The sequence below is a fragment of the Anastrepha ludens genome, chromosome 2, assembly GCF_028408465.1.
Source record: "Anastrepha ludens isolate Willacy chromosome 2, idAnaLude1.1, whole genome shotgun sequence".
Classification (NCBI taxonomy): domain Eukaryota; kingdom Metazoa; phylum Arthropoda; class Insecta; order Diptera; family Tephritidae; genus Anastrepha; species Anastrepha ludens.
Window position 1 is genome coordinate 51518073 of NC_071498.1, and position 19090 is coordinate 51537162.

The 19090-nt window shown below is 35.1% G+C and overlaps 1 protein-coding gene across 2 annotated transcripts in view; it reads right to left on the reverse strand.

The window, feature by feature from the left end:
• Positions 1-6516: 6516 nt before the first annotated feature.
• LOC128870963 (diacylglycerol kinase eta-like) overlaps positions 6517-19090 on the reverse strand; it is a 147951-nt gene continuing 135377 nt past the window's right edge. The window contains exons 10-12 of one of the 2 annotated variants that reach the window (XM_054113293.1): positions 18253-19075; positions 17736-18068; positions 6517-8889 (exon numbers count right to left, since the gene is read on the reverse strand). In XM_054113293.1, the coding sequence (XP_053969268.1) occupies positions 17760-18068; positions 18253-19075 (1132 nt within the window). In that variant the 3' untranslated portion in view covers positions 6517-8889; positions 17736-17759. The remainder of the gene's footprint in view (positions 8890-17735; positions 18069-18252; positions 19076-19090) is intronic. The other variant, XM_054113294.1, reaches the window with a different exon arrangement.

The window sequence follows — 19090 nt, forward strand, 5'->3', positions numbered from 1 at the left end:
ACTTATTTAATATATGTATGTACATATTTACCTAAAAATCTCGTATCGCATTGCCTTGAGAAAGGAATTGATTAATAATTTGCATATATTATTCGTCAAGCCAGTGAAAACGACCTGCGCTTCCAATGCCTGACAGGAGGTTTATTCGTATTTTAGTTTTGTTTTTTTTTTGTTTTGATTGTTTAACTTTTGGAAAAGTGTAAATTACCATCTTTTACGTTTACATATTTATTATTACCCTTTTAAGCGTAAATGTTTAGCATTTTTCACAAGATTACTTAATTTTTTTTGTTAAATTTAAGGGCTTAGATTTATGTGGTTTTTCTTTTTTGGGTTTTATAACTAACATTTAATGAATTAAAAAACATTTATTACATTTAATTTCGTTTTGTAAATTTTTAAGGGGTTTGTTTAAATTTTTAATTATAAATACTTTGAATTTTAAACTTCCGTTAAAATTTTGTTGTAGGTTTATTTATAACTTTGCTAGTTGTACACTTTAAATGTGAAACAATATCATTAAGTTCATTTTATACTATTTTGGTTTAATTTTTTTTTTCGACATTTTCATGGATTTGGATTTGTTAGAGGCTTTTGTTTTCAAGAAAAGTTAAATGCCTAAAAAATTTTTCAATAAAATTTTTCACGTCCTTGTTTTAAGCGTAAATCGTTTTTTGAATATTCACGTTGTTTTTTTATTTTATCTTAAACAGCACATTACTTTAATATTTATTTTAATTAATTAAATTACATTATCTATTATTAGGTGCTAATGTAAAAGTAATAAAAAAGGCATTAAGAAGTTTCGTGGTAAAAAAAAAGTTTATTATATGAAATATTTTCGTTTTATATAAAGAGTTTATAAGCAGAGTACTCATCTATATACGAGGTCCTTTGTTCCACCTAGGAACTACAGGAAAATATATAAATATTATCATATAACTGTAAAAGGGATGCATAAACACCTTTTTATTCCTAATTATTAACGCCAACTTAAGCATACCTTTGTTGATTTACATAAATAAAGAGTCTTAAATCAGATGAATAAATTAAATCCCTTATCATTAAAAGAAAAAAACATTTTTTTTCAGGTGCTACTTTTTTAAACATCTTGAGTACATCTGGGCTCATTATTTTTAGCAAAGCGAAAAATAAGACATACTCAGGAGGTTTTGTTTCAATTATATTTATATTCAATTAATTCATTTTTTCTTAATGTTAATATGGCGTCAATTCATTTATATAACTTTTTTTTTCCATTTATAGTTACTCTTAAGGCATTTTTAAAATTCTCCCCAATAGGAGACGTACGAGGAAAATTTTCAAAAATGTGTCTGCATATTTGCTTAAAAAAAATTATTTTCTTATATTTATTTACTTATATCATACTCACATACATATACTCGTATATGTATGTATACACTGTTTGCTAGTTGACAATTCTACTAGTAGCAATACACACTTTACAGTAGGACTAGCAAAAATCCACATGGCACACCCAATTGCGTACTTGTGCTTATGTAAGTGGTTCTATATGCAGCTAAAATATTTTTTTCTTAATAAATAACAATAAAGTTATATCTTTTTTATTGAGCAGTCCAAAAATGTTGGTCACAAATTTGATTTGCTAATGCAATTCTTTTAATGAAAAATAACTGCTAAAATTTTGCCACTTATCGAGGAGCGCCATAATACCATCAATGTGGAACTTTTTGGTTTCCAACGAGAAACACAAATTCAAATTTATTTGCAAGCTTGTATTGAATTCCATCATTGTGAAACTAAGGATGATAGATTACTAGGTTTGCTTGATAGAAATGGTGAAAAAAAAAAAATTTAGGGGAACTTTGGATTCCACTTCACTTGGGATACCCACAAGCTGCATTTTGTGAAACACATCCCAAGTGACATCAGCATATCTGTCAAATTCGCGCAGAGCCGAATAATGGCCTGCTACGTAGTAGACCTTTAAAAATCTGTTCATCATGTTGTGAAACTGCTGTGTTTTCTGTACGAAAAACTGGTTCAAGTGCCTTTTGCAGGCCGCTATTGGTCTTAACTTCGCAGAATTAAGAAGGATTTGTACAGCCCGAAACAAATAATGAACTGTAAATTCATCAAAATATTCCAGTCCTGCTCTCTTGCTTTCATCTAAGCGGTAGTTATATGATGTTTTTGTTTTTGTTAGCCTTGTCTTGATATAATACGCCGTTCTTTCTGTAGCAATCTATACACTTCAATAGATTGAATTGTATCCATTGCTGAATGTGGAACATTTTGTATACCTATAATTAGTGCGCACATCTTTTGAAGCGTGTTTGGATGTTTGGTCATCTCTGTCAAGTTTCAGAAATAGTAAGCCTTTCGAGTGAACTCAAACAGCTCGTTTACATTTGTGGTTTGCTGACAACAGATGGTTAACAGAGCTGTTCACATTTTTATGTTAAGAAACGGAAAGTGTATTGTAGTCGTATACTATAGGTATAATAAGTATGTATGTATGTATGTGTATATTCATATATATCTACCAGACATATACATATTATATTTATGCTAAAAACAAGAGAAAAAGTGATTCTGTGATCAAAATTCTCACTTTTTTTGCCCGGTTAGGCATAAAAATAGCTATTTAAATTTATTTTTGAATTTGGAATGCTGCTATTATTCTATTACTGTTAAATCAACATTTTCACTTCAGCGTGGGAGAGAGTTTATATGTTTGCTTACAATTACAAATGAATTTGGTCATATAAAAGAGTGAAATTTTAATTGTAGTTGAGCGTAAGCTGCAGTTAAGGCTCATTGGAAATTATATGTAAATGTATGTAGCTAAACTTTCGGTGGATTAGTTTGTAAGAGTCGAACCAGGTGGCAAATTGAATCTTCGAATGTTCGGTAGCTACTCTTAAGATACTTTTTTATTCCAATCACACAAAAAGTTACACAGCTTTTGCTTCCATTTTCTCGCCTTTGTAAGGTATTTGAAAAGCTTTGGCTCGTGGCTTCATTCGTGCTTTGATTTTTTGTAAATCATTATTATAAGTCTTGCATTTCTCAACAGTTTCATCCAGTTATCATTTGGTTTGAACACAATTCAATTTCGTTCCATTTCAGTTGAGTTTTGTGAGATAAAAAATCCGTACGTTCAATTTTTCACTTTGAAAAGTATTTGACGTTGATTATTTTTCTTTTTTTCCAATTCTACGAATATTTTTCCTCAAATTTTTCCACTAATTTACTAACTTATTGAGCGCTATGTCGACTGGCGCTTGGCTTAGCTCTAGTATCGAAATTTTCAAAACTCCATATCTTGCTCATACTCTTTTTTGGGCACTGCTTTTGATCGAAAACACCTCAAAGTTTTTAGCAGATTATTCAGCATTTTAAAGATTTTCATAAGAGAAAACTAAAATGTGGCGCCGATTTGGAGAAATTCCCAGTTGCTGAGCATTACTTTTATTACGGCACAAACAAGTGATGACCAAAATTTTCAGACTACCAAATATTATAGCATTTCTAGCTAATCAGCACATAATATACTAAAGCAATTGGAATTTAAAATAAGAACATAATACTGAGTGTTTTGTAGAAATAATGATGGATAACTTTGATAACTTATTTATTTGTGTATTAGTCGTCTTCCTCCACTAGTGTGACCTTACTTCTAAATAATTATTATCTTCGTCGTTCCAATTCTCTTCCTAAGAGTTCGCATAACTGGAAATTATACACATCCTGTGTGTTTACATCACTTATGCTCCACGAGTAGATCAGAAACGCAGTAAGTATATAGGTGCTGTGCGTTTAATAACTATTGCACAACGAATGCTTGATATTTTTTTATGTGGAAGAAAACACTCAACTCAGTCAGCGAGAAAATTGTGAAAAATCAACACGATTTCTAAGCCATTTCGAACTTGCATTTTACCTTACCAAAATTCGAAATACTACAAATTTTTCAGAAAACTTTGATTTTATTTAATTTGCACAAATTAGAGGATTCATTGAATGTATGATTTATAAATTTTTATGGTTGAATCCTTAAGAAAATACTGCTTATTCTTGATTAACTTACTCTTAATCAAAGGCAAGAATATACGTGGACTATCAGGTGATGTTATGAACATGGTAAATTTTTTGCGTCAGGTGATGCTCTGAGAAAAAACACCAACAAAACAAATTAAAACAAGAGTAAGAGTATTACCCAATTAGTAGGATACTATTTCAATATGTGAAGCACAAATATTTCACGGAGAGAGCTGCAGTGTTAAAAACTGTTTGGCATTTTGTGAAAATAATTCACTCACAACAAAATATGAGGAATTTTACTTTTCCTCCTCAGATCGACTACAAAGAATATGTATTTATTAAATAAGTAAGACTTGCAAGAGTGGAAGGAGGAGTGAAAGAAAACTTGAGCGTGGATGAAATTCTGCTCTACCAAGCAGCAAAGTACATATATGCTAGATGAAAAAATGAAATTTTAGATCGATCAAGGAAATCGGGCCGTATTAAAAAGTATACTACAGACATGTGACATGTTAGGTGAGCACAGAAAATAGTACTCTCAGTTCCTGAAAAGCACTCAGTACTTTTTAACTGCATCCGATGTGCTCTCTCTCAAAATTTGCTTGCTTCACGTTCTCTTTTCAGTTGTGTGACGGGCGATAAGTGTTACTCTACACTTCAAGCCAATTAATATACTCCAGGCTTCCAAGTATCAAATTTCCTGCTAAAATAACCGGGTTTGCCGAAATCAAGACGCAACAAAGTTTTAGCTGGTGAGCGTAACATAAGCGGGCTTCTGTTAAAAAATGTATGTTGAAAATGTTATGTTAAAATTGTTATGTTAAAAAAGGTGTAGATGATGTGTTCATCGAAAAATACCTTTTTTTCTAAAAAATTCATTAATAACACTGCGTTACACACATTCTGTCCTATGGAGCAAATATACTTTTTCGGAAAGGGGATAAAAAATAAAAATACATGTGTATCGGCGATTTTCATGTACACGTTACAATTTTTGTTTTGTATTTTATAACTTTAAACGAGCAATTCTATAGCTACACGATCTCAGGATTAGCTTAACGGATTTGAATAAAATTGGGCACACAGATAGTGTATCACATTTCTAGACTTTTCACCTAGGTGTTGCTACTGACAATGTTTCACAGGCCTGTTCGAAATTAAAAAAAAAAATTGCATGAGATATGCCGATGTGGGTATCAAAAGAAAGGTATTTCACTCCGCATTACAATAGAGATATAAAACCCCGATTGGATCACGGAAAAAGGGTTAAAAATTGATCCAAAGTTTTTCATACATTCGGATTACGAGTTCTATATTTTATACATAAAAAAAAACTCTGACGTGTACATGAAAATCAATCGCCGATACACATGTGATTTTATTTTTTTCTCCCCTTTCCGAAAAAGTATATTTGGTTCATAGGACAGAAAAAATGTTGGTTTTTGTAAAGCAGTGTAATGGTCATAAGAATGATAAACTCTTATTTTGCCAGAATATACGTCGTCTGATTTGGTCAGCGCAGTCAGTTGACATTTCATTTCGCATACTTTATACCATAGCACATTTATGATGCGTTCTTAGTAAGATCTTCTCCTTACATACAATAATTGCTCCTAACATATTTATAATTTAAAGAAAAAAGTACATACTTAGCAGAGGCATTGAATTTAATTAGTATACAAATTATGTAATTTTTGAATTGTTCAAAATTTTTTCAAATGCTATCCATCATTATTAACAAATTAGAGCAATTCACAATGTTGGCATGACATTAACATTTGGCGCATACAGATTTTGCTGTTATCCTGCCATGTTAATTGCCAGGCTGTTTGCATTTAATTGTGAATCACCCTAATTTATGAAATTAAAACAAGCTACGAAATGTAGAAGCATTTAAGCAGTCATACAAACATTAATAACTAAATACAAAAGATCTAGAGTTTTTGTACTAAATTCTAAGTACTAAATTTTAAATAAAATTAGTTTATATGAAAAAAGTACTTCGTAAACAAACTTTTTTAGATTGATTTGCAGTCGCTGAACACGAAAATATGTCCCATATATATTTCCAAAAAAGCGCTTTAAGGACATAGGCAAAAATCTGTTTCAATGTCTTTTTGCAGTTATTGCAAAAAAAAAAAACTCCAGAAAAGCGAGCAAAACTAGTTTTTTATGGATATCGTTCGAAAGTTATACACCGCCTCTTTGCTGATTTTGTATCTTTTATCGATTCTCTGTATGTTGAGAGTGACTATTGACTGTATTTATTTAATTTATCGTAACTTTTACATATTACATATTCTATCCGATTTGAACGGGCTTAGGCATCATATTTTCATAATAACAAAAAATAATAAAAAAAAAATAAAAAAAAAAAATTAAAAATAAATAAATATAATAATGTAAAAAATTAAAATTTTGATCTTAAATTAAACAAATTTTAATCTTAAATTAAAAAACAAATTGTAATCTTAAACTAAAAACTGTTTATCGAATTAATTTCCTTATATTAATTAATTAAGAAGAAATAAAATGGAAAAATTTTCGGTAAAGCTTGAAAAAGTGCTTATTTTTGGTATTTAAACGTCTGAAGCGCAAAAATTACTATTCCGATGGACACAAAAGGTCTCTTCGATTCGCCACGCGTTAGCAAGTGCTCATGTCCTCTTTGTTCTCAATGGTGTTGTTGCCTGCAAACCAAAAACGAAACAAGGGCAAGCACCGGAGTTGCTGTGTGAGAACACCAAAGGAGATTTCGCACAATTAAAGCAAAGTCTCTCTGCATGAACGCAGTCTGATAGTTTAACAGTCTCTTGAAAGAGAGTTGGTAGCATTGCAAAAAACAATGAGTTATTCCAGTTTTATGAACCACAAATACCATACTCGTTAGCGATGAATCTTACTCGATAACTTTGTTTTTGCTTTCATCTGCAAATCTTACATGAAGTGAGCAGAGCGCATGCTCGTAGATAGCAAGCAGAGAAGTGGCGGAGCGAAAGCGCTTAAAGAATATATGAACGCGAAGCGGCGGAACGAGTTTCGAATACGAACAGGAAAACGAGATTTCGAACAATATCCATTAGATGTTAGTTTTATCAGCTTTTCTGGATTTTTTTTTGGCAATAACTGCAAAAAAGGCATAGAAAACTGATTTTTTGCCTACATTGTGAAAAATCTTCTTTGGAAAAATGAATGAAACCAATTTTCGTATTTAGTGAATCTTTTTAATGAGATGCCACTTTTGAAGAAAATATTTATATAATAGTGTAATTTAAAAAACAAAAATCTTGATTAAAAGAAATTTTTTTGTTTTTCTACAACTACAAAGTCATTCAGTGACAAACTGATTGCCATTAATGCCTATTTATGAGTATGGAAACTTAACTTTCGCCCTTATTTACTAGTTTTCAAGTCATTCAGAGGTTTTAAAATAATTTTTTTTTTATTATAATAGGTTTATGAAAAAATGTTTTTTCATAGTTTTAATTTCTAAATTTGACTTAAACGTTTATTAAATGTATAGTTGAGTGTGCTAATGCGTAGAATAATATCGATATTCATGATAATTTTTTACGATAGTTAAACTTTAAATTGCTTATAAATTTAGAATCATTTTATTTTGCTCGAAGAGTGTCTTCTTTGATAAATATCGAAGTTATAATGTGTTTTGCTTAAATCTCAAAAGCATAAAGAAATATTTGGTTACTTTCTTTTCTGGTATTTGTTTAATGAAGTTTCACTTTTAATACCCTTTTAAATACCTAAAAAATTACTGAGATCCTTACATCAAAAAAAAAAATAATAATAAAATAGAAATTATATGTTGTAACTACATTTAAATTCGTTTTTAATATTACTTACAATATAATAAATACAATTAAGTAATGCAAAAATGTATTTATTAATAATAATATTTTTTTCTTCTTTTTTTTTGAAAAGTGTATTATTCATTACTGCATATACTTGTAGGTGTAAAATAATTTTTTATGCATAAATATTAAAATTAGTGACTTCTTTTAAACAAATGAAACTTTTCTTTTTTAAGAATTTAGCGTCTGACTTTTAGAGCTTTAAATTAAGGTTTTGTTAATTTATTGAATACAAATTTATTACTTTAGTTCTTCGTTTACTCTCACTTAAGCTAGGTTTTCTTTGTTCGGTTTTCAGAGTAAGTAGGGCTAAAAATTTTAGATTTGTTTAACTAAGTATGTTTGTGTGTTTGCTTTGCGTGTATATACCTAATCGCATATGGAATCGGGCTCCTTTAAATAAATCAAAAAAGTTCACTTAAATTGTTTTCTTTTTTGTGTTTTTTGTTTTTTTTTGTCCACATTTTAGTATGCGCGTACTGCAGATAATTTTAACTTATCTTAACTAAATTTATGATTGTTTTATGCATTTTTTGCTTGATTTTTTCGTTAGTTATTCAAACTTGCATTTACATACGTATCTATTGCATTTGCGAACTCTTCTCTGTAATCTCTAAGTTCGTTAGATTGCCAATCGAACATATTTCTATCAGCATTTACTACCTACTACAAAGCGTAAACTTATTCGTGCACATGTTTTTAATGTTTTTTTCTGTCTACTTTACAATCATACTGAAAGTCCAGATCTTGAAATCACACACATAGTTTTGATTGCATGCAAAATAAAGTACGCTTTGCATGCGCCACTTTTACTACTCTCTTCGTTTTTTGTGAGAGAGTGACTTCTGGGAGGCTCAACCTCATACATCACACCTTAGGAAGTTATCAACATATTTTCACAGCTGCTGTGTTTCCTGGCTTGTGGCCACTTCGCTGACTCTTTGCAAGTGATTCATTTCGTTTCATTTTCATTCAATTGTTTACGGCCACCCTAAAAGAAGTAGAAGAGGGAAAAATATCAGTTATTTAGTTTTTTTTTACCCTGTAACATTGCGAGATTTAAAAAAAGAACTGGACTAGGATATTGACATCCGAAAACCACATCTGGTCTCCCAAATACTCTATTACGTTAGAAATATATGTATAGTATGTTATTCAAATCCAAAGGCTGAACGTGCACTTGTTTTAATATTTTTGAACCTATGCACCATGGGTTTCAGGAATAACCATACCCTTACGATTTATTTTCTTCAATTTGCGTAATTTAACTTTTGGGGGATTCCATGTCAAACATGAATACAAAAAATTAAGAAATAAACTGAAAAAATTAAAAAAAGTAATTTTAAAACATAGAACATTTTGGAAGAGAATATTTTATTTTATTTAATAATAATTTCTTAGGATATATTTAATTATTTATTGTGCGTGGGAATAAGAGGTGTAAAAGAGGCGTCGCTGTGATACTACAGGGTGAACGATATGAAGTGTTACCTACTTCACACTGCTTGTATCTGTAAAACAGCTCATGAAATCAACGTCAAAATTGTTCTAATGACAGTTCAATATATTGTTTATAAGCAATCAAAAGCATTTGCGTCTCAGTTTTGTTGAATTCTTTTTTTCTGTGATAGAATTCAAACGTAATAGTATGATTGCGTTATATTTGGCTGGAAAATCACAACCAGCCATTGTTCGTGAGCTCAGTCATCTCAAAGTGGATAAAATGTTTGTGTATCGCACTATAACACATTACAATGATACTGGTAGCATTGCAAAACGCTATGGAGGTGGACCAAAAAAAAACCGCAACAACGCCAGAAATGGTTCGGAAAGTGAAGGCTCGGCTTGAACGAAATCCACGACGAAGTGGAAGAAAAATGCCCAAAGAACTGAAAATATCGCAAGACAGCATTCGACGCATATTGAAAAATGAGCTCAAGGTCAAGGCTTACAAGTTCCAAAAAGTACACGATCTTTCACCCCAGCAAAAAAAAGTTCGTTGCGAAAGAGCAAAGGAGTTTTTGCGGTTGCACGAACGTGGCGAATTTCCTAACATTGTGTTTTCTGATGAAAAAAATTTTCCAATTGAGCAGTTCATAAACACTGAAGACGATCATGTTTACTTGACCGAACGCTCATACGAGAATTTGAGCCTACGTATGGCCACTCGAAGCAATTTCCCATCGCAAGTAATGGTTTGGGCCGCAGTGATCGCTGATGGACGCTCTCCAATCGTTTTTATCGAGCCTGGTGTCAAAGTGAATATTATCGGGAAAATGTTTTAGAAGCTGCTTTAGAGCAGTGGACACGCAAACATTTCGGTCGTAGACCGTGGACGTTCCAATAGGACTCAGCACTGTTTCATAAAACTCGTGTGAACCAAGAATGGTTAAAAAATCATGTTCCACACTTCATTTCGTCCACACAATGGATTTCGAATTCGCCAGACACAAATCCGATGGACTATTCCATCTGGCCCATTTTGGAGAGCAAGGTGAGGACTAAAAAATATGCCAGTATGGATGCGCTGAAAAAAGCGATTATACGAGAATGTCCCAAATACCTCAAGATCACATTCGTGCAGCATGCAACTCATTTTTTGACCGTTTGAAGGCTATAGTCCAGGCAAAAGGTGGTCATATCGAGCTAAAGTGAATATGTGTTAAAATTGTAATCATTTTTGAACAATTTTGTCTTTGGAACCAACAAAAACTAATTTCACACAAAAGGTTATGGAGTTTTGAATAGGTAACACTTCATATCGCTCACCCTTTAATATATTTATGTTCGCTCTAGTAATATACCTGTGATTGGAAGGTGTATATGTGAGGTCTCGATCGCAGTAGTTGTTCCCTTTTTATATGACCTCAAATATGTATGTCTAAGTTCGTCCCGAAAAAACAGCATTTACAGGAAGTCATGCTTCATTATTACCTTCTAAAGAAAAGTGCAGCCGAAACGTGTGTTGTCGTGATCAATATTTACGGAAATCACCATCTCCATCAAGTACAACTTGTAAAGGGTGGTTTTGACGCCTCCAAAGTGACAATTTCGACGTGAGTGATAAAGATCGCGAAGTGGCAACGACAAAATTCGAAGATACTCAACTGCAACAATTATTAAATGAAGTCGCATGTCGAATCTTTGGTGATATCTCTAAAGAGATGGTTGTGCACAGATCAACCGTCGATAAACATTTGTATCCTATGAAAATGTTCCAGGAAGCAGGTAGGTGGGTGCCACATCAATTGTAAGAGAGGGATATTGAGAAACGTTTGGTGACGTCTACACCGCATCGTCACTGGCCTTGAAAAATGGATCTATTACGATAACCCAAAGCGTCGAAAATATTGATGTTTCAAGGGTTATGTTGTGCATCTGGTGGGATCAAAAAGGTGTCATCTATTATGAACTCCTTAAACCACCTAAAACCATCACAGGCGATCGTTACTGACTGCAGCTAATGCGTTTGAATCGAAGAAAGAATCAAAGAAAATCGGCCGGAATGGGACGGTAGACATGACAAACAGATTTTGCTGCATGACAACGCCAGGCCACACGTTGCTAAATCGGTCCAGAAATATTTAGAGGGACTGAATTGGGAAATCTTGCCCTACCCGCCGTATTTCCCGGACATTGCACCTTCGAATCACCATCTGTTCCGATCAATGCAGCCAACCCTTATTACAGAGTGGCTTACTTCTTACGAGAGCACCGCAAACTGGCTCAACTGGGTGAAGTCAAAAGAACTCGATTTTTCGTCAGAGGAATCCGTATGCTGCCTGTATGTATTATTCTTTGGTAAGGACGAAGACTTATTTTCATACCCAATATTTTGAAAAAAAGTGCGTGTAGCGTAGTATACATAACAAAAGTAAAACTTTCAAGGCAGACAAAGAAAGAGGGAAAGACCCGAGAGAGAATGCGAGTGAGAGAGAGAGATCCGAGAGAGAGTGAGAGAGAGAAAGAATATACATCTAAATAAATTGACAACATTTGCAGAGAATACAAATAGACAAAATTTGGATTAAAAATTAGAATCAGGTGTAGGTAAACGCCAGACACAAACCGTGGCAACAACGCGCACTACTCCGAGCGTTTATCACCCGCACAAACGCAGCGATTCCAGGAGCGCAGCAGCGGCACAAATAACAGCTAAGCAATACCAATATAGCCGATGCCGGAATGGATAGCACTTTATAGTACGCACAAGCACTAACTAGGAAACGGAAATAAGGCACCTAAAACAAGCGCCAAAAAGTAGGCAGTGTTATTTCTCACTAGAAATTAGCAACCACAAGGAAAAAGTCAGGAAAATTAGCCTAAAGTGTATCTAAGATATTAGGCGTATTTCTCTCTCTCTCTCCTTTTCCTCTACGTTACACCTTTTTTCTCTCTCGCGTAACGAAAATGCCCAAAACGTTGCATGACTTTGAAATTTTGCTCTCCATTCTCGCTCGTCCATCGACGCCTAAGAAGTTCACTTCAAAAAATTTAGTTTTTTCAACAAAAATTAAATTTTTTCAAAATTTTTTCAAATTAAATTTTTTAGACACAAGTTTTTGAAAATTTGTTTTTTGTCAGGGGTGAAAATTTTCTTTGGAAGTGAAATATCTTTGTTTTTTGTAATATTGACGTGTTTTTTTTATATTCTACAATAATATGTACTTTTTAAAAACTGTTTTTGTGGAAAAAATTTAATTTTTTTTCCAAATTTCAGAAAATCATTAATTTTTTTTCGGTTCGAATTCCTAATTTTTTCGTTTTCGTTTTTATTAACAGCCGCCCCATTTTTCCAAGAGGTATACATTGTCCAAAAAAATTATTACGCGTGCAACTAAGTTCCCGCTGTTTGTCAAAGCTGCCGCCAGCATTGTGTGCTTGTCGATTCTATCATAACCTAAACGTCATAAGTCAAGCTTAGACATATGGTAAACAAACTGCTTCGACACATTAGTGATCGTGTTTTGGTATCACATACTTTTGGTTTTGTGAAAATGTCTGATTTTGTGCCGAATAATTGTCATTTGCGGGAAGTGTTGATTTTCCTATTTCATTCGAAAAAAACAGCGTCTGAAGCGCATTGAGAGTTGACAGCTTCACAAAGTTTATGGAGATGCTGCTTTAAGTGAAACAACGTCTGAGATTGATTCCGTCGCTTCGAAGATGGTGATTTTAATGTTGACGACCGTCCGCGTGAAGGAAGGCCAAAAACCTTCGAAGACGCTGAATTGAAGGCATTGCTCAATGAGGATCCGTGTCAAATGCAAGAAGAGCTTGCCTCAGTATAAGGAGATACCTGCCAATCCATTTGCAAGCGATTGTATGCTTTGGGAATGATTCCGAAACAGGGGACTTGGGTTCCTTATGAGTTAATATAAAACCAAGGTATGTTGAACGTCGTTTTTTCGCCTGTGAACAACTACTCCAGTGGCAAAAAAGGAAGGGTTTTCTTCATCGCATCGTGACGGGTGATGAAAAATGGATTAATTACAGCAATCCAAAGAAAAGAAAGTCATGGGGACTGCCCGGTTATGCTTCTACGTCATCGCCTCGGCCGAATATTCACGCAGCGAAGTTTATGCTATATATTTGGTGGGGCCAAGTTGGTGTTATTTATTATGAACTGTTAAAACTAAGCGAAACCATCACTGGGGCTCGATATCGACTTCAATGGATGCGAATGAGCCGAGCACTGCGCTAGAAGCGGCCGTATACGCGGAGAGGCATGGAAAAGTGATTCAACAGCATGACAACGCTCGGTCTCACGTTGCCAAACCCATTAAAACCTACCTGGAAACACTGAAACACTCGCCATATTCTCCAGATATTGCGCCGTCCGATTATCACCTGTTCCGATCGATGGCACATGGTCTAGCTGACCAGCAGTTCCATTTATATGAAGACATCAAAAAATGGCTTGATCCGTGGATAGCATCAAAAGATAAACAGTTTTACCGCGACGGTATACGAGATCTACCAGCAATACTTTCAATGATTCACTTAATAGGACTATGAATAAGTTCGTGCGGTTTTACAACAGATGGCGTAACTTGATTATTATTCCATCGATCCACATTTCCAAACATTCATTGGAGAGCTACTTTCGTAAGGCACAAACGTCAGTATAAGTTTTTTATTTGAAGCGTAAACAACAATATTTTTACCACACTTGAAAATGTCGAATTTCGTGCCAAATAATGTGTTTTTGCGGGGAATTCTTCTTCATTATTTTAATATGAAGAAAAAAGCAGCCGAAAGTCATCGTATCTTGGTGGAAGTTTATGGTGAGCATGCTCTATCTGAGCGAACGTGCCAGAAGTGGTTTGCACGCTTTAAAAGTGGTGATTTTGGCTTGGAAGACGAAGAACGCGAGGGTGCGCCGCCAAAGTTCATGGATACCGAATTGGAGGAATTGCTCGATGAAGATCCGGCTCAAACGCAAGAAGAGGTTGCAAAAACTTTGGGAGTTGATCAATCAACCATTTCCAAACGTTTAAAAGCCATGGGAATGATCCGAAAGGTAGGCCATTGGGTGCCGTATGAATTGAAGCCAAGAGACGTTGAACGCCGTTTTATGGCATGCGAACAACTGCTTCAACGGCACAAAAGAAAGGGTTTTTTGCATCGAATTGTGACTGGCGATGAAAAGTGGGTCCATTACGACAATCCAAAACGTCGGGCAACGTATGGATACCCTGGCCATGCTTCAACATCGACGTCGGCGCAGAATATTCATGGCCTGAAGGTTATGCTGTGTATCTGGTGGGACCAGCTGGGTGTTGTGTATTATGAGCTACTGAAACCGAATGAAACGATTACGGGGGATGTCTACCGACGACAATTGATGCGTTTGAGCCGAGCACTGCGAGAAAAACGGCCGCAATACGCCGATAGACACGACAAAGTTATTTTGCAACATGACAATGCTCGGCCACATGTTGCACAAGTGGTCAAAACATACTTAGAAACGCTCAAATGGGATGTCCTACCCCACCCGCCGTATAGTCCAGACCTTGCGCCATCCGATTACTATCTCTTCCGATCGATGCAACATGGCCTGGCTGACCAGCACTTCCGTAATTACGATGAAGTCAAAAAATGGATCGATTCGTGGATTGCGGCAAAACCGACCGAATTTTTCACAAAGGGAATCCGTGAATTGCCAGAAAGATGGGAAAAAGTAGTAGTAAGCGATGGACAATATTTTGAATATTAAATTTGTAACCATTTTACGTCAATAAAGTTTCAAATTTCGAAAAAAAACCGCACGAACTTATTCATAGTCCTATTATAACAATTTTTTCAGAATAAAGTTGTACTTTCATTAAAAAAAAAACAGCGAAAACTTAGTTGCGCACCTAATATTTAAATGTTAAGAGGAATAGCAAGTATTTCACTTTAAAAACTATATACCACAATTTCCAACATTGCATGAAAAACCAATTTTATTAATTATTTCCCAAACAATTTTGATAGAAAACCCTAATTTTATGAAAAATATAAAAGAATAGAAAATTAAAAAAAAAACAGAAGATATTTAAAAATTAACAAATATTTGTAAATAATTCTCAGTTTACTTCTTATCATACTCAAGTCCATGTTTCAATAATAGAAGGTTGTGCAAAGTTTGAGAATTGATTTCGGATGCTATTTAATCCATTGATGCAATTTGAAAGTCAAGGAAAGAGGGGCATAAGTTTATCACTTTTCTGAAAAGGTAGTAAAAAATTGACAGAAGGTCGATGTAAACCATAAAATAATTTTACGTTATGTTTTGAATAGTATTTAATTGCCTTTCTCATGGATTGTCACATAAAACATAGTTAGACACGGAATGTGATTGGCATCTGCTTTAATAATTACTGCAACTTTTGGTACGTTTCGTAAAATCTGTGCCTATCTATAAGTGTATTTTATTATTGTATATTTTATTTTATTGTAAGTTTTCCACAAAAAAATATGTATTTCCCATTTTCATAAGTTCTATTTTAATCCCCGTATTCATTTTGGATATTGCCTGTGCTATACCGCCTCAAGCCCAATGAATGGTTTTGGCTGGGTCTTCCGGCTTTTTAATGTGACGTTCAGAAATAATTTGACTGACGTTAGATTTTAATTTATCCAGCTTAACAAGCCATTCCGTAATATGGGCCAGTTTTCATTTCTATGCTTTTGATTACCTTGTCTTCAGAATTTGCGAGGAAATAATAAGTAGCTTTTTCAAGAGGGCATCAGGAATTTATCAAGTAGCGCATTACCCTCTTGCGGCAAGGGGCAAGAAGCAAGGGTAAAAATTAGACCTTACATCACCTTTGATTGTTGCTGCTGTTTCATTACTCCAGCCTACAAATACACCAAATTTCAGAAAAATTTGAAATGCCCAAAATATCTCGATTCTCGCTTATAATGGAACTCGCGGATTTCGTTGCCACCGTTGGAGCGGTTTTCATCGCTCCTGTTATGCACAGAGCAGCGAGTCGCTGAATCCTCTCCATTGGCATTAAGTATGTCAGTTTTCTTGCCGCAATCCACCGTACTGAGGCCCCATACAGCAATATCGGTCTAACTACTGCCGTGTAGCACCATTGCATCAGAGAGGGTGATAGACCCCAAGTAACACCCAGTATTCTTTTACATGTGTACAGCGCATTACTGACCTTTTTCACCCTTTCCTTAACATTGCGCTGCAATTTGCTGTCTAGTATTACTCCGAGGTACCTCGCATGATCTTTGAGAAGTAGATCGTTGTTGCTTAGTTTTGGGAGGTTCCACGACTGGACTTTGTACTTCCTGGTAAAAAGTACCATGCCCGTTTTTTCCGCGTTTAACCCTAGCCCTGCGCGAGATGTTCATTGGTGTACCGTTTTAAGTGTCTTATTCATCAGATTACTGATCGTATCCATGTACTTTCGCGTAACTACTTTAGCTATGTCATCTGCATATGTCACTAGTTTTGGTGCCCCTCCTTAAAATTTCTTGAGCAGTTCATTTGCTACAAGTAACTTATTGCTCGGAAACTGAGAACAGAAAATCATTTGGAATAAATTGCTGATCCTAGGAAAAAATTTAGTGTGTGGGTGCCTCACGAATCAACGCAAAACAACCAGATTGACTGACTGCCGATGCTTTGCGAAAACTTAACGAAGTCGACCCATTTTTGGAGCAGATAATACATAGTTGCGATGAAATCAGATATATTAACAATAGCGGAAAAAGATCATAGTCAAATAGTCAAATATTTTACTATGTGTTTGGAAATTATCCACTATGAATTGCTCCAAACACTCAAGGAATATCTGATATTAATAACTGACAAGTTTACGGTAGGTGCTCTGTCAGAGGGACAACGTAATTGGCTCAATTAAGGTGCATATCTGAATACAGTGTGAGAATTATTGCATCTGCATCCCAACAATACTTTTTGTATGCTTTAAAGAAATCCAGATGGTCTTCCTTTTGGTGATAAAACTCTTTACTTTGGTATCAAAATTCATTAAATTAGTATCTATTCAGGCCTGCTTCAGGACTTAATTCATAGTATCATTCAAGTAGCGCTTAGCTTCGTGATCTGCATCGGATAGTACTTTCGATGTCGCACACCTATTGAGCTTCATAAACTTACAAATACCCTTGTGTCTAAGGAAATGGTGGGTTCTACAAGTTTATGATGCCTTCCAGCAGAGATGTTTTTTATGAAAAGGTCCTTCAAGGCTTTCAAGAGAATGTGGTTAGGAACTTATTCTCAATACTTCCTTTGAATCACCGAGATCAAAGAAAATAATAATGATAATTGAACCTATTAAATCAGTATTTAACTTGAATTTACGCACATACCTCTTCCTGTCTCCATCCTTATCTTTAATTTTCGCTCATATCTTTAATGGCTTGCAATATACGCTTTACATGACCTACTTTAACCACGCCCAAATCTTTGAGATCTCTTCTGCCGAGCGTAAGTAGTTCCTTGCCGCGTATATCGTTCTTTAGGAAGCTATCCACATATTCGGATAGCTGCATCGTCTCAAGCCATGTGACCACTTCGTTGACACTCCAATTGCTGACTGCTTCACGTGTATTTGTGAGTTGTGGCCTAAGTTGGGTCTGGCCAACTGTGGATCCGGAACGTAAACGCACCCAGAACGGACGCGATTTGCGGCGGCCATCACCCTAAGCAGATGAAATAGACGGGAGAGAGAGTATTACGTTAAGGTTTTTAAACAGTTTTTTTCGTTGCAATAATAATACATATATATCAGATTCATTTGAGTATACAAAATAAAAAGTTTTATTATCACTTTTTTTCGTAATAAGCGTCGTAGTATAACTCAGTATGCTTTTAAACCTCACTTACCTCTTCATTTGGCGCCAAGGCATTGAAGTAGGCCCGCAACTTTCCATCGATGTATTTCTGCACCGAACACTTCTTCAGCTCCATTTCCATATTTGCAAGCGCTGCACTCAATTTCGTTTCGAGATCCTCGCGCAGTATCAGGCTATGTCCACGATCACGCAACAAATTGCATGCATCATCATATAACTGCCGTGAGGAATCGATAACCTCCACAAGTTTGGTGCGCAGAGTGGGTCCTTCAAGTAGTTTACCTTGTGGATGTATCGACTCGAGCGCATCCGATGCACGGCATGCAACAGCGTAAAGATCATGTTGCAAAGATGGATGCGAAATAATTAAGAATTTTACCCATTTCACAAGCGAGCTGACGGCTTCAATGAAATTCAAGAGCACGTAACACTCACGCTCCGACAGCACTTCATCGGTTGATGTTGCATGCTCCGAAGCTGTTGACGATTGGTCGCGTTGTATTGATATGCTGTGTTGACGTTGTTTCTCTTGCCAAGATTTCAGTGAGACCTCCAAATGACGATTGCGGCATAACATTTGCACGCGATTCTTATGCAAAATACGTATCATGCCCGGTGGCTGGAGCCAAGCTTCGCCATCCACCTGTATGGGTACCTCTTCATCACCCAGTATATTTATTTGTACGCTCTGACATTGCGCAATACGATGATGTTGCAGGTTAATGAGACGCGATGCAGCCATTTGCACTGAGCCAAAGACGGCGACCACTTCGAGTATGCGATCATCGAAGCAGGGCGGTAGAAATATGTCGTCTTTCTTGCTGGATCCCCAGAAATTTGTGCCACCCATGAAGCTGAGTGGAATGTGG